The 16,167-nt window shown below is 36.0% G+C and overlaps 1 protein-coding gene across 12 annotated transcripts; it reads right to left on the reverse strand.

Moving 5' to 3' along the window:
• Window positions 1-124: 124 nt before the first annotated feature.
• On the reverse strand, window positions 125-13,078 carry LOC132114630 (tumor protein D54-like). Of its 12 annotated transcripts, none has more exons than XM_059522852.1 (10): window positions 12,866-13,078; window positions 10,437-10,513; window positions 9,154-9,302; window positions 8,765-8,824; window positions 7,669-7,716; window positions 3,708-3,809; window positions 2,542-2,565; window positions 2,177-2,221; window positions 1,550-1,598; window positions 125-1,382 (listed from the first exon to the last, which is right to left on the reverse strand). In XM_059522852.1, exons 1-10 carry the CDS (start codon window positions 12,882-12,884, stop codon window positions 1,317-1,319), a joined length of 639 nt encoding a protein of 212 aa, XP_059378835.1. In that variant the 5' UTR covers window positions 12,885-13,078; the 3' UTR covers window positions 125-1,316. The 12 variants fall into 12 exon arrangements, 11 of the variants coding, with proteins under 11 accessions (XP_059378835.1, XP_059378834.1, XP_059378836.1 ...); XM_059522851.1 differs by having other exon boundaries at window positions 10,437-10,534; window positions 12,866-13,076; XM_059522853.1 differs by lacking the exon at window positions 2,542-2,565 and having other exon boundaries at window positions 10,437-10,534; window positions 12,866-13,076.
• Between the last annotated feature and the right edge of the window lie 3,089 nt (window positions 13,079-16,167).

Consider the following 16,167-nt stretch of genomic DNA (forward strand, 5'->3'; position numbering starts at 1 on the left):
GTCGCCACCTGCTTTCTTTTATAATTATTGACCATTTATTTGAAAGGTCACATCCAAATGCTGCATAACGGTTTTTTTTTCTTAAAGTATATGTGCACGGAGAGATCAAACCACAACATTCTCGTTAATTTCCTTGCCTTTAATGAACCCTGATCGGTGTAGTACATTACAGCCTCAAAACATTAAACATGTATACAGTAGTTAGGTCAGTATGGGAACATTATCTTCCAGATCACTGCATGGACAGTACTCCCCACAAACACAAGTAATCAAAAGAAAAATAATAAACTGACCGAAAAAAAAAAAAAACGTATTTTCCATCACCTTACAGTGAAAATTTCCTTTTGCCCACCACAATTTTTGATTAACTATTACAATCATTACATTTAATCTTACTCCAAAATATTAGTCTTGCATCTGATTAGTAATTAAATCTTTCGTAAACACAATGTTGGGTGCTCAATCAATGCCAGACACTGCAATGTAACATATAGGTAACCAAGGGGGAAATATCAAGACAGAAGTTTTTCTTATTTACTGAGAGAAAGAAAAACTACAAAGATATTCATTATGTGCCAGAAGAATAAGAATACTAATTAAACTAATTCTAAACTTTTTAAAGGTAATGAGAAGAAACAGTAGCATAGGTTTTATTATTACCTGGAAAACTGGGGGAAACTCAAAACATACAACACAATAAAATACATGTGAATAATTTAGTACACATCTTTAGAGATGATACACATCTGGGGCTAAAGTCAGGTCACAAGGAAAGCTTTAGCACCTTTTGCCCTGAGTAACAAGCAGGGTAATAACCAGTGCAATATTCACTTTAGGAGGCATGTAACATTAATGGACATAAAGCAGGCCGAGGAAGCCTGACATGTTTTAGGACATTCTTTAGTGTGTTATGCAAACATTTCACCTCTTCATGCAGATCCTAACAGACCAATTACTACTACTGAAGTGTCAGAGAAGCCCTGTTGTTTGAAAAAATAAAATATTACAATACATGTAAAGGTACTTTGATGCACAGAAGTACACCTAACAGTCCCAAAAAGGGTTATCCAGTTTTTAACATTCTAATTTAAGAGGTTTAGTTTGGGTACAATGCATTTGCAAGGGTGACAGTCTTCAGCTGTTAAAGTAATAATTATATCTTTGCATGTTGGTATCTGAGTTTCTTAAAGCATCATTTTCTGTCTGTACATTCATCTGAAGTTAACATAGCAGTGGAGAGACTGGAGTGTATTTGGGTACAGCGTTATAGAGAAATCACAGAGGTCAGTTCTTGGTCACGAGGTTGTGCTTCCTGCTCAGGGTGCGTTGTTGCTGGTTGGTGAACGGTCGCTCTCTTCATTTGATTGCCCCATTACTTTGTACTTTGGGAGTCCAAATACACAATGGATGGAGTAATTAAAGCATGAAAAAACATGAACATATATTATTGTCATTATCTGCAACAGAAATATCAGTTGTGCTAGAAGAAAAGGATCAACGAAATAAAATGGAAACCAATTAATGGAGAGAAAAAGCTAAAAGCTCTAACCTTCATATTCTCCACCTTGTCCTCAAAGGTTTTAAAGCTTGGTGAGTTCCTAAGATATATATAAAAAAAAAAATAAAAAAAGCTAGATTTCCAAAATAGCTTGAGTTGAGTTTACAAGCAACCTAAAATGTGAAGGGAAACGTTGAGACGAACAGACACCATTAAATCATACAAAAGAAAAAAATAAAGGCCTTTTCTCCCCATTTAGGTGAAGCAGAGCTGACAGGGCTTAAACAGACACACACAGAGAAAAAGCATTTGCTTTCCATGCTGAAAAATAAAGCTGTACATGAAATAAATGTACCTACTATTAAACTGCTGAGGTCAAAATGATGACCATGTCTTTGGTTCTACCTGATTCTATCTGTCTTTTTGTTCCTGTTGTACCTACATATTGCTTCTTGAGTAAATATGACGTTATAACCTATTTTCTTTAAAAGGTGTATACAGATTAGACGCAAATGGTTGAATATTCCATTAAAATCACAGCAATATTACATGTAACCCTTTACAAGAGTTACAATTTTTCTCAGCAAAGTTGAAAAATTAAAAAAAGATTTGTACATCAGGTGAAAGGCAGTGTTCAGACAGATACTAATGAGCGAGAGAATGGGGCTGGTACTTTACCTCATAGCTGGCATACTTAAAGAGTGACGCATGGAAAAGTTGCTACTGCGGAGAGTAGTTTGGAGACAGAGTGAGCAGGGAGAGTTAGTCGAGCAGACAGCGTTAGCCGAGCACAGAGCAGAGAAAGAGAGATTGTAGAGCACAATGAAACACTCATTAAAGCAAACTTTAGACAGGATATTATATCTAACGTCTCTATCATAGCTGTAGTAATTTAAGGTCATATCAATGACAGCTTTAAAGGTAGATTCAGATACATCAATCCCTTCACAGGTACCATAGAATGCTCTAGAAATCGTCATAGGTACAGGAGACCTCAAAAAGTAGATGGCTGCCATCAGTGCAGGCTCTCGTATAGCTCTTACCCAGAGTTAGAGTATGGCAGAGCCCTGAGCAGCCCGAACGCAGCGGTGTGGAGAAAAACACAGCAATAAACATAACCTCATAATATTGACATGATATATATGCAGTGCAGGAGAAAGTAGAATAAAAAATAGAAACAAGCAGTGTGCAAATACAGGTTGTAAAATAGGATGTTAGTTGACAAGTAAGATTTTCTTTTAAAAGAAATGTGACACTTATTCGGCATAGATGCATGCAGCTCAACCGTTTTCAACACTGACAATAAAAAAAGTTTATCAAATTTTCATATTAAAATAATTTTTTAAGGCACACGTGACACTCATTGTGAACTTTAAAACAGAAATTGAAAACTGAAGTATTTCACAATTTTAAGACTTTTAAAAATCTTACATACCCTAAACATTTGAACTGTGTACGTGTCAGGTTAGTTAGTTAGAAAAGCAAAAACAAGGGTATACATGGGAAGCATAATCACGATTTGAGAAGCTATGCAAATTTACAACCTGTTTGCTTGTTGTCAAATCGGAGCAGAATGTGTCATTTTGATAAGCTCTGTTCTTTGAAAACACCACAGAACTCATGCTACTCCAGCCATCTGGAGATTTCCCACAATACAGATACCTCATTTTTACCGCTCCTGAAACTGTCGGCTATTAGGCTAGGTCTGAAGACAGATTCCTCGCTAATATATGTATTGACTCTGAATGTCTTTTTCACATTTAAATTAGTACCACTGGTCCATTTCAATTTAATATTAAATCAAAACTGACCACAATTTCTTTTTAATGGTCTTATTGTGCATGATCCATCAGTGCACATGATTTCAAATAATTTTTAAAAGTCTTATCCTACATTTCTCCTGAATATCCTTTTCAGTTAAATTTCACATTACAACAGAATAGTATTCAAAAACTGAGAAGTGATCAATTTGATCCTAATAGGACCGGACCAAAGACTGTATCTGGACTCTGTTTGCTTTAGGATACAACTTTGAACATGAAGTCACAAAATCAGCTTCAAACATACAGTGCATAGGAAAAACAACCAAAGTTAGTTATAAAAAGTAGAATAAAAGTTTATGAGATGGGAGAAGAAGATTGGAGGTTGAAATAACTAGGAGAAAAAAAAAACAGTGAGAGAAGTTATACAGAGGAGGAATATAGTTCACCTCATCTCTCCAAATTGGTTTCTGATGGCGGAGCCCATTGAGGAGAATGCAGCTGATGTCATCTGACCTGCCTGAGACAGAGTCTCCTGAGTCCTCTTATAGCTAAAGAGTAGAGAGCGAGAGAGAGAGAGAAGTATTTCTCCTTTAGCAGTTGTCAGTTATATTTTGAACACACCAGTTGGCATCAAACTACAGTAGCTGACAATTCAGAGAGAGCAACTAAGAACCAAGACAGGAACATAAAACATCACTTTAAAGGTGAATGCATCAAGAACATGTCAACCTCAAATCTGCAATTGCCTGCTAACCTCTGAAAGCTATGGAATTAATGTTATGGAAAAAACACAACAATATAAAAGTAGTCTGTAGAATTAGTTCACTGTATACACTACACACCATACAAAAGGCTGGGGTCAGTAAAATGTTTTTAAAAGATGTCTCTAATGCTCAGCAGGACTATTACAGTAAAAAAATAAACATTGTGAAAAATGCAATTTATTTATCCAGTCTTCATGTGATATTTAAAAAATAAATATATATATAGCTAATGTATGGGATTAGAAGGCTTGATATTGCATACATCTTTTTTTATAACCACAGAAAACAATGCATATGGGTTTGGAATGACATAAGGCTGAATACACAATGACAGAATCATCATATCTGTGTGAATTATTGATTTAACCCTCTGGGCTTCTTCGCCCGAAAACGGGCGAAAACTTGAACGTTTTGAAATGTTTAATTTTTTTGCTTCATCGGATGGGTATGAAACTTGGTGACTTTTGTTGTATTACCTATATGAACACACAAAAAAATCAAGGAGATGATTCTGATATGTTAAAGGGTCGTAAAAAAAAAAGTCACACTTAGCTTCCTCCCGCCTGAAAACGGGCGACATAGGAAATGAATGGGAAATACGAAAAAATAGGAAAACTCAGAGAAACTTTTGGTGGTACAAGCTACAGATCAGCAACTGTGCTGAAAAAAAGTGTACAGCAATGAAGGGGTGACACTCTAGAACATCAAGAGTGCAAATAAGACCCCCCCCCCCCCCCACACACACACACACCCACGCACACAAACACACACACACATACACAGATAAACTGGCGACTGCAACAGCAAATTTGTAGAATATTCCACATAAAATCAATAAATGAAAAAAAAAAACTTGCTCAAATGCACACACACACACACACACACACACACACACACACAGAGAGAGAGAGAGAGAGAGAGAGAGAGAGAGAGAGAGAGAGAAAGAGAGAGACTGGTAAGACTGCAACAGCAAATTTTGAGAATATGCAAAAATAAATAAATAAAAAATACAAAAAGAGACTCTCGCTCAAATGCAACACACACACACACACACACACACACACACACACACATTCACTCACACATACACACACACACACACACACATTGTGTTCCCTTTCTAACCAAATGCTATAGTTTGATTGTAATCATAATGCAAAACCTGATACTTATCTAAACATTTTTGTTAAGAAAATAAAGTAATCATCTTTTAGAATATCTAAATGTATATCTAAATAAAAAAAACGAATAAGATAGAGAAATCATGTCTAAAACAACAAAAGGAATCAAATAGCCTTTCTACATAGGATATATAGGAAGCTATAGACAGCCTACAGGCTGGTACAGGACATTACACAAAAGTGGCTATTTTTTAAAGCCACTAGATGAAGTTCTTCTCCTGGAACAATTTTTTTTTAGGCTGGCACTCTATTTTGATGTGAAATGCTGCATTTATTGAATTTTTTTTTTTAAATAAATATAAAAAAAAAAATTATATATTAATTCTAATGGAAAAAATAGCTCATAAAAATTATATAATTAATGCAAAGTATCATAAAAAAATCTAAAAATTCTAAATAATAATCAGAAAACATTATAGAACAAAAATATATTTGATTGGTTATCCTGGGAAAAAGTAAAGTACAATTTTAAGGCTTCGCCCGTTTTCGGGCGGGAGGAAGCTAAGTGTGACCCATTTACGAAGAAGCCCAGAGGGTTAAGAGATGTAAAAGCTAAAAGGATTAACTATCTAGACACTTGTCTGTTAATATTGCTGCTGTCTGAATCTTATTGTACAGAATCTGGACCTGGATTCAACAAACATCATTGCCCTCGATTACACACACACACTAAATACAACTGCACACTATTCATAAACACACAAACAGATGCACAAGCATGTAGATAAGCACCCGTCCTTTTATAAAAAAAAATAAAAAAAAGAAGTCTACCACAAAATATTTACGCAAACAAGCACACAGCCACAGAGAAACGCTCACACAGTCCTCTAATGACCTTAGGTAAGGCTAAGCCACTTTGCTTTGGGAAAATCTCATCAAGTGTTTTCCAAGTCAGCTTTCTTAGCACATGCCCCGAGCACAAACATTACACCCTTCCCAAACCGCACAACCTGCCCTTTCTGTGTAGTCTCAAGGTCTAAGATCAAACGATATTACAGGACACTGATATCTAATGAGACATATCTGACAATGGGGTTAAGTGTATAGTGGCTATAGATCTGGGTTGCTAACACCATTTATTTAGATTACTATGCCCATAAGGAAGATGCCTCCCTAAAAGATTCCTTATTAAAATGATTCTTTATTACATTAAATCACCCAGATACTTTGTATCAGAGTAGGGCTGCACGATTAATCGAATGTGATTAATTGCGATTATCATGCACATTTAGTCAGTAAAGCCAGTTCTGTGATTTAGCAGTAAATCTCCATCACCTTCTTTCAGGTGGAGTAGCATCTACTACACAGAGCCGTAGTTCTCTGACAAGCTATGCAAAATCGTGTTCATAAAATCGACAAAATCGTTCGCGATAATGACAGCTGTTTGCATATCTTCTCAGTGAACTACGGCTCTGTGTTAATGCTGCTCCATCTGAGAGCACGTGGAAAATACCACATTTAATGACGTTTTTACTCCAAATTAAATTCATAACGTCAGTCGAGTGTTTGAAATAAATCCTTCTGTGAGATGATGTGGCTTCTTAAACAGAAATATTAAGGAACACAATATTTCATTGTATTTTAGCGGTGATAAAGTCTATGTCGGTTAGCATTTAATTATAGATATACTTTATTATGATGAAAATTATAAGAAGAACTCAGATAAACCATATATTGCCATAGTCGTGCATTTATTAGTCACGTTGAATCAATGAAAGCAGTTAAATCTTCTGTTTATACAGCTGCAGGATTTCTTCTTCGGGGCATATTTGCTGCTTCTGCCTAATTGCGATTTATTGCCTTTGCAATTTAATTTCGATTAATTGTGCTGCCTTATATCAGAGTAAAGTCCTTAACGTCCTTCCATTCTTTCTGATTTATGATCTGATCGGTTCAACATCAGAGGAGTCTAATGGGTCACACTATGACGCTTAGGAAACTTTGTGCTAGTGTCACTGAGAAGCTTGTTGTTTGCTTTCTTAAACCATAGTGACATCAGTGCTTTAACAAGATTAAAGTCTCTCAAACACGTGCTGAGTGCTACTTTAAAAGCCTTTAATGGCCATGAGTAAATTCATTTTAAATTTGACTCATATATTAGGAAACACTTTATTTTTCAGTGTTCTTGTCACATATGTTACATGTACTTAGTATAGTAATAACAGTAAATTATACATAATTACAAGCAACCAACCCTAAACCAAAGAGCCATAATACTAAACCCTGAACCTATAGTAAGTGCACGTTGTTAATTAATATTACTTACTACTTAATTTTAGAATTACTCTGTTACAAGGACACCTTACATCATTAATATTTTGATATGGCAGTTTTAAATATTTAACAAAAGAAAAAATAAAATCCACATAAAAATAAAACCCATATTCCAGGCACATTTTGAACATTTAAAAAATAAAATGTATTTAAAAATAAATAACAAATGACAACAAAATCAAACTCACGCATCAGAACGCTCAATTTCTTCAAGTGTGGAAGAAGCTGTAAGGTATCTACAAACACACATTTCCACAGTATTAACGTATAATAATATACAAAAGATCTGTTTAATGCTGTGAACTTTGCACACTTAAACTTTTGCATGTCAAAATATTTTGACAGTCGACCTCTAATTTATCATTTTTTTTTAAAAGCTGAGAAAGGGATGATTCCTGACCACAAGTCTAAACTTTAAAGATGACATTACCAGAGTTAAGACACATTGATCTGAATGCAAATTCCTTCAAACACAACCACCTATGGATGTTGAAAAACTCCTAAAACAGGTTTTACTTCTCTTTCAAGTACTTTGGCCTAGCGGTTTAAAGCCCTGCCTCAAACTATTTGTGAGTTCTTTTTGTATACGCATCAATTTCACATTACTGAGCAATAATCTTAAAATATTCTGCTAAAGAGAAGTAAAAACCCTCCATTCCTTTATTCATGCACTGAGGTCTGATAATTTTGGGGAGCTGTAGGGAAATTTCATATCAAGGTGGAAGGGAAGGTCTGTCCATTCAAACAGTTATCAAATGTTCACATCTGCCCCTATAGGAGCCAAAGAGCCAACAGCACATGTGTCTTTAACCACAGAGGCTGAAACCAGACAAAATGGCCAGCTGAGCTTAACATCAACAAGGTTATTTTATAATGTTACAAGCAAAAAGGACAAAATAGCATTGAATTCTTATTTCCTCTAATTTTGTTCTATTTTTCACTCACTTCACAGAGCATTTGAAGTTAGCCAGCTTCATTGTTCAAGTAATATAACCAGCACCGATAAAACATATAGCTTGATTTGTGAACTTCATTATATTTCTTAATTATTAATGATGTCATACTAAATTGTATTTTGTTTTATTTTATTTTGATTGATCGATTGATTGATTGAAAGCTGGCAAACTCCCGTTTATAGAAAGGAAACACAGAAACATTCATTTACTCAGGAAAGGATCATGGGAAGGGTTTTCAAAGAAAACAAATGAAATTGAAACAAGAGGGAAGCAGGTCCACACCTAGCAAACAGAATCACAAGACCCAGGCAAAAGAGAGAAAACTCACAAATTAGATGAGGTAACTCTACGATTCAAGTCTCCAAGAGTTTTTGACGTTCTCATATAACTACAAGCAGAAATATAGATATATTAACAGAAAAGGTCATTTTTTTAAAAAAGGGTTTAGCTGAGATGCTAAAGTGAAAGAACCCCATAATTAGCTTCAAGAAATATTAATAGAGATATTAATTTGGTATGTATATACATGTATACAATGTATATTTATATGTACATACATTCCATATTCAAAAAAAAAACAATGTCCCATCAGCGGGCACTGTTAAGAGATTCAAACAGTCCATGTATAAAAATGCAGCATGAGATTAGAAAAGACAGATGTAGGTTAATGTGATTTTCAGTCAGAGTGGACAGGTTTAACAGACAGGAAATACTCACGCATTGGAGCACTGAACTTCATGCCAGCCTTTGGTGAGGTTCTGTTTGATTTCAGAGAGGGGACCGATACCAAGCCTACGCTTGAGCTCAGCAGCATGCCTCTCCTTCGCCACGAGAACCTGTCTCAGTGTCTCAATCTCATCCTCCACCTAACAGAGAAAAACAAGATAAAACAAACAAATTCATAAAAATTTGATTCATTATTAATTAGATCTTCCAGGGCTCAACGACCGGCCTCACCATAAAATAAAAATATTTTGTTAGTGATGCAATTTTTTTTTATAGAAACCAAAAAAATTAATTTACCTGAAAACTAAAACAGAGTCCTAGTAATTTTTAGACATCAGAAAGAAATTTAAAAAAAAAAACTTCAAATCCAAAACATGAATATATTTCATATATAAACTTATTTGTCATCTTTTCATATTTTTCTGAATTTCCAAAGCCACTTTCTTCTATTCACAAAAGCGGAGAACGTGCGGCTGTCAAGTTCCAAAAAGAAAATAATCAAAACATCTTTTATTGTGTTCCACAGGCTTTGAAACTAAATAAGGGTGAATAAACAATGACATCAGTTGAATTTTTGGGTGAACTATCCCAGTATACCTTTCACACCTCATCTGACTTTAAGATAATCTTTTATATAATCTTGGCAGCAAATTGTTCTGAAAGTGTGTGAGTCAGGCCAAACCAATCTTTACTGGACCTTTGTATTTTGTATAATAAAAAAAATATTGAAATAATTACCTAATAATGACTGTAAAACTTAAATTAAGCAAAACCAAGAAAAACGACTTTTAATTTTAAGATGAATTCTAGAAAAAGAGTTCAGTTTTAATGCTTAAAAGATGAGATGCAAGTAAGTTGCTTAGCAATTTATATTTCACAACTTTGTTAAGATACAAATTGTTAATCTTCAGGGAGGTAAACAATTCAGCCAAAGCCATTTTCAGCACATTACAGTTAAGACTGAAAGTGTGCATGTTCCAAATGAATATTTCCTTTCCTGATAGTCTTTTAGTAAATTCACATTTCATCTTCGGACCTAAAAATTGTATAGTTCACCTAAAAATACTAAATTCTACCATCATTCTGTTATCATTTACCTATTCAAATTTGTATCATTTCAAACCCAGATGCTATTTTTCATGACCATGTGTTCATGTTTTTTGTTTTTTTTCATTGAAACAGAAAAAAAAAAAAAAAGCAAAAACCCCTGTGTATGGTCCTGGATGTGAAGGTTAACTGTCGGAGTTCAGGGTGGAGGACGAACTCTGTGATACCTTGATGAGCTCCACCTGCATCTCTTCTGCCTCCTCTTCTGTCAGGCCTGGCGGTGGATTCCAGCCACTGGCTACACCTGTAGATGACATTGAAGGGCCTATAGACAAATAAAAAAATATATATAAATAAATAAATAATGAAGGATTCAGGGCACAGGATCGGGGTGTACATGAAGGATCTTGTCTAGACAGTGACGCCAAGAAGAACTATAGCTGTGTTTCTTTTGTTTAAAACTGTGAAACCGTGAAGGACTGTATGCTGGCCGTCGTGGATGAGGTGATAAATGATGATAAAATTAAAACGAGCGTGCAATCTGCTGTAAAAAACGTACCCGTCAGATACTTCCAACATTCGTAGGGTAGAAATTCTTGCTGCAGATGTGTATGAAACGCTGTTAGGAGACCTGATGAAAGCTGATACTATGTCAATAGCAGTAGATGAGTCCACAGACAAAACTGATACTGCTCAGTTGTGCATATATGTCCGTTTTTTTGACAGCAAATGCTTCCGAGAGGAGCTGCTCTGCCTACTGCCGTTAGAAGGACACACAACTGGCGTCATTGAGAAAACTTCCGCTTTTTTTTTTAAAGACAATTGTCTGGATATGAAGCGTGTGTGCATGCTTGTGACAGATGGGGCTCCATCCATGACAGGGAAAGTGAATGGTTTGGCAGCACGTTGGTCCGCTGTTGTACCTCAGTTGATCTCCTTACACTGCATTGTGCATCAGGCAGTGTTGTGCGCTAAACTATGCGGGGCGCTCAAAACGACAACGGACAGCGTGATGGCTACAATTAATTTTATTCGCTCCACATCAAGCCTCCAACACCGCTTGTTCCGCATGCTGCTGTCAGAAATGTCTGCTGAGCACCACGACCTGCTTTTGCATAATGACGTGAGGTGGCTGTCCAAAGGCAAAGCACTGGAGCGTTTCTGTGGTCTCAGAGAGGAGATCGTAACTTTCCTCCACAGCAGCAAGCAAAAAAGGCAGAAACGCATTTGAGTCGCATACTGGACGACAACTTCATGGCCGATGCCTGCTTTCTGAGCGACATATTCAAACACCTGAATGATCTCAATTTGGGACTACAAGGCAGAGACAAAACTGTCATCGACCTTGTGGAACAGATGCGCGCATTTCAAGTTAAACTGGACCTTTTCGCAACTGATTTGAGCACAGGCCGAATGCTGCATTTTCCGACACTCCGCAAATGCATCTCATCCCCCGCACAAATCAAGGATATGATGACAGATTTCGTTGCGAGGTTGAAAAAGAACTTTGCTGATCGATTGGATGGACTTGTTCTGCCCACAGAGGTGGCCGTTTTTGTCAGAAACCCGTTCACTGTTGCAATAGAAGGGGACTTATCCGCCAGAGCAAAGAAAGTAGTACCTTCCATTGACGAGGGGAAATTCACACTCGAACTTGTTGACATGCAGTCATCTGTAACCATAGGACAGGAGCTTTGCACTAAGTTGGCTGCAATGTTTTGGACTGATGTCAACGTACATCAGTTCCCTAACATTAAGAAAGTAGCGATCGTCATGCTCAGTATGTTTGGATCAACATACACATGTGAGTCAAGTTTTTCACACATGAACTCCATAAAAAGCAACTCTCGTTGCTCCCTGACTGACCGTACTCTCCACCAATGCCTTCGGATTGCATTGACAACTTACGAGCCAAAAGTCACTGCTCTCGTTCAAAACAAAAAATGTCACTTCTCCCACTAAGTTAGCAGGGTAACTGTAGCCTACATCAATACAATGTGGTATGTGTAACATAGTTATGCCTAATCACACGTGGGGATTTAAAAAATTTTCCCTCAGTGTGCAGTAGAACACCTTGTATTCATGTGTTGTGAATACTGTGCACTTTTTATTTTATGCACTTTGAGATGTTCCTGGGTCAAATGTGAGCAATATGTTTATTTTGTTTCAAAAGAAAACTTAATGTTATTGCTAATAGCCTACTACTGCGCACTATTTTGTTTTATGCACTTTGTGATCAGATTTGTGATCAGACCTAGGCAAGAGGTGCCTAGGTTAGTTTTTTTTTTTCTTTTGTAAGTAGAAAAAGTAGGGGCTACCACAGATTCTGTTCAGTTAGCTCTTTTATTGTTATTTTTATGTTAAGTTAAAAGAGAACCAATGAATAAACCTTACATGTTTTTCAATAAATTTGTTTGTGTTGGTTTTAAAATTTGTCATTATGAGCTGCTTCGCCGCTGAAATTACTGGCCCAGCTAACCACCTTGGTTTGAAAATCGGGCCCAATTGAATTTGTAATTAAAAAGACCTGCTATAGGTCATTCTCTTGATAACCCTTTAAAGTTGTTTTGCACCGTTTAATAGCGCCACCCACTATACACGCTTCTTCGCTTCACCTGCTCGAAGCTCAGAAAACTCACCCACAGACGACACTTACCGTGCTCAGAGGAGTCCATTTCGGATAAAATACGTTCTTCGACTACGTTTACCTATGTGTAAAAAAATGTCACCGAGTATATTTTGGGATGAATGGAAAAAGAAAGTAGACCCTTCCGGACTTCAGCAACATACACAAGAAGCTTTCAGGTTTAACCAGCGACGAGCTTGAGCTTCCGGGGCGCGGATATGACGTCACCACGCCCTGAGAGCTCGCTTCAATGCACTGTGAAGATTAGTAAAATGTTCTTCTTCTTCTTCTTCTTCCTTGGGTTTTTAAGGCAGTTGGTATCCAATATGTTACATTACTGCCATCTGTTGTCTATTATCATGTCACTTTTTTATTATATTCTTTTTTCCAGTCCAGTCCTCTTTAAAAAATAAAACAAATATTTCTTTCCTTGCTCACTCTTTCCACATCCTAATATACTTTTTAAATTGTACTGTCCTATACCAATTTCTTGTAAGCTATATTTCAACTCTTGTCTTTCTTTTATAAATTTCCTGCATGACATAAAAATGTGACTAACTGTTTCTTCCTCTTGGCATTCATCGCATTGGCCTGTGGGATGTTTTCCTAACATATGAAGAGTTCCACTTAACTTACAATGCCCAATCCTAAGTCTTGTTATTACCACTTGTTCTGTCCTTCTATTTGACATCTCTCTTATACTGCCTACTTTATTTTGAATCATGTATAGTTGTCTTCCTTTACTTTCATGATCCCATTGATGTTGCCATATTTCCATTATCTTTTTCCACACTAGACTCTTCCCTTCTGATTTTGACAATTTAATTTCCATGTCAACATGTTCTTTTTTTGTTGCCTTTTTTGCCAATTTATCAACTTTCTCATTTCCCTGTATGCCCACATGTGCTGGTATCCACATATATGTTATATTTTTCCCTTGTCTACATACCCTTGAATTTAAAAACAAGATTTCATATAATATTTCTTGATGACTACTAGCTTTTCCAGTCTTCATACTCATAAGAGCTGATACTGAGTCACTGCATACTAGAATGTTAATATCCCTGCATTGTTCAATCCATTCTAATGCAACAAGTATAGCACATAATTCAACTGCATAAACATTTATGCTGTCAGATGTTCTTTTGCTAATTCCTATCTCATATTTAGGGATGTATACCGCAGACCCTGTCGCATCTGTTTGTAGGTCCTTTGACCCATCTGTATAAATCTCCGTATTGTCCTTATACTTGTTCTTATATTTAAAATATTCATTGATTATATCTATATTTCTGTTACAACCTTTAATTACTAAAAGCTCTAGATCAACCTTCGGAATTTCCAATGTCCAAAATGGCTTAACAGGCCATAACACAGTATTAGCAAATCTTTTATTATACACTTCCATTTCTTTTGCAATTAAATCAGCTGTCCAGCCAAAACTTTCTTTCTTTCTTCTCTCCTTTTCCCAACACTTTTGTAATACCTTTTTTGTTGGATGACTATCCTCATGCCCTCGAAGATTTATCCAATAGTTTGCAGTCAGTTGTTTCCGTCGAAGCCACAATGGCATTTCACCTCCCTCCACCTGAAGTGCACATACTGGAGAAGTTTTAATTGCCCCTAAACATATTCTTAAGGCACACGCTTGCACAATATCCAATTCAGCTAATGTTGTCTTTGCTGCTGACCCATACGCAATACTCCCATAGTCTAATTTAGATCTTATTAAAGCAATGTATATATATTTTAAAGCTGAAACACTTGCACCCCACTCCAACCCAGCAAGACATCTCATCACATTTAGCACTTTCTTACATTTATTAACTGTATACTTTATATGTTCTCTCCATGTTAGTTTTGTGTCAAAGTATATTCCCAAGAAACGAAAACATTCTACTTTCTCTAACATACTTCCATACATTTTCAGCTTAATTTCCTTATTCTTCTTTTTATTTGTAAAAACCATTACTTTTGATTTTTCCACTGAAAACTTAAATCCCCATTTTAATCCCCAATTTTCAACTTGATCAATTCCTTCCTGCATCTTCTTTAAAATATACTCAACATTTCTACCTTTCTTCCATATAGCACCATCATCTGCGAATAAAGACCTCCCTATATCCCCTGGAAGATTTAAATAAATATCATTAATCATAATGGAGAATAAAGTTGGACTAACCACACTTCCCTGTGGTGTTCCATTTTCTACAACATATTGCTTTGATAAATCTACCCCAATTTTCACCTGTATATTCCTTCTATTTAAGAAATCCATAATCCAATTAAACATTTTCCCTCCAACTCCCATTAAATGTAATTTGATTAAAAGACCCTCTTTCCACAGCATATCGTATGCTTTCTCCACATCAAAGAATACTGCTACTACAGTTTCTTTATTCACTTGTGCCTTCCTTATTTCCTCCTCCAAAATGATCACAGGATCCATTGTATTTCTTCCTTTTCTAAAACCACTTTGACATCTAGCCATTTTATTTCTACTCTCTAAAAGATATATTAGTCTTTCATTTATCATACGTTCCATTATCTTACATATATGCGATGTTAATGCAATTGGTCTGTAACTACCAGGATTACTTGGATCCTTTCCAGGCTTCCTTATTGGAATAATTATTGCCTCTTTCCAGCTTTGTGGAAGTCTCCCTTCCTCCCACACCTTGTTGTATAAATTTAATAATTTCCCCAAACCCTCTATACTTAAATGATTTAACATACTGTAGCACACTTCATCTTTCCCTGGAGCCGTTTTCCCTGACCTATCCAGCGCTCTCTGCAACTCTCCCATGCTAAAAGGAGCATCTTGCTCCTCATCCCCATTATCTTTCCTGCATATCACATCCTTATACTGCGCTTTTGTTCTTTCTATTGCTACTCTTCCTTCCTCTGACAAGTTATTAGAACTGTTTATACTAACAAAACGTTTTGCCATCATCTCTACCTTTTCTTTATTTGTTATCGCCTTCTCATTTCCTTCAGTCAGAACTGGATAATTCCATTCTCTTTTATCCCCCCCCATCTTTTTAATCATTCCCCATATTTCACCTATTTGAGTTGTATTTCCTATTGTGTCACAATAAGATTTCCAGAATGTTCTTTTTGTCTGTCTGATTATCCTCCTAACTATTGCCTGTGCTTGTTTATACTGAATCAAATGATCATAATTATGTGTTCTTTTAACTAATCTAAATGCTTTGTTTCTATTTTTCACTGCTTCTTTACATTTTCCATCCCACCATGGCACTACTTTCTTTTTACATCTTCCTTTACTCTTGGGAATGGATTCTGCTGCTGCTGATATTATACCTTGCTTA

Source organism: Carassius carassius, chromosome 34 (genome assembly GCF_963082965.1).
Source record: "Carassius carassius chromosome 34, fCarCar2.1, whole genome shotgun sequence".
Classification (NCBI taxonomy): domain Eukaryota; kingdom Metazoa; phylum Chordata; class Actinopteri; order Cypriniformes; family Cyprinidae; genus Carassius; species Carassius carassius.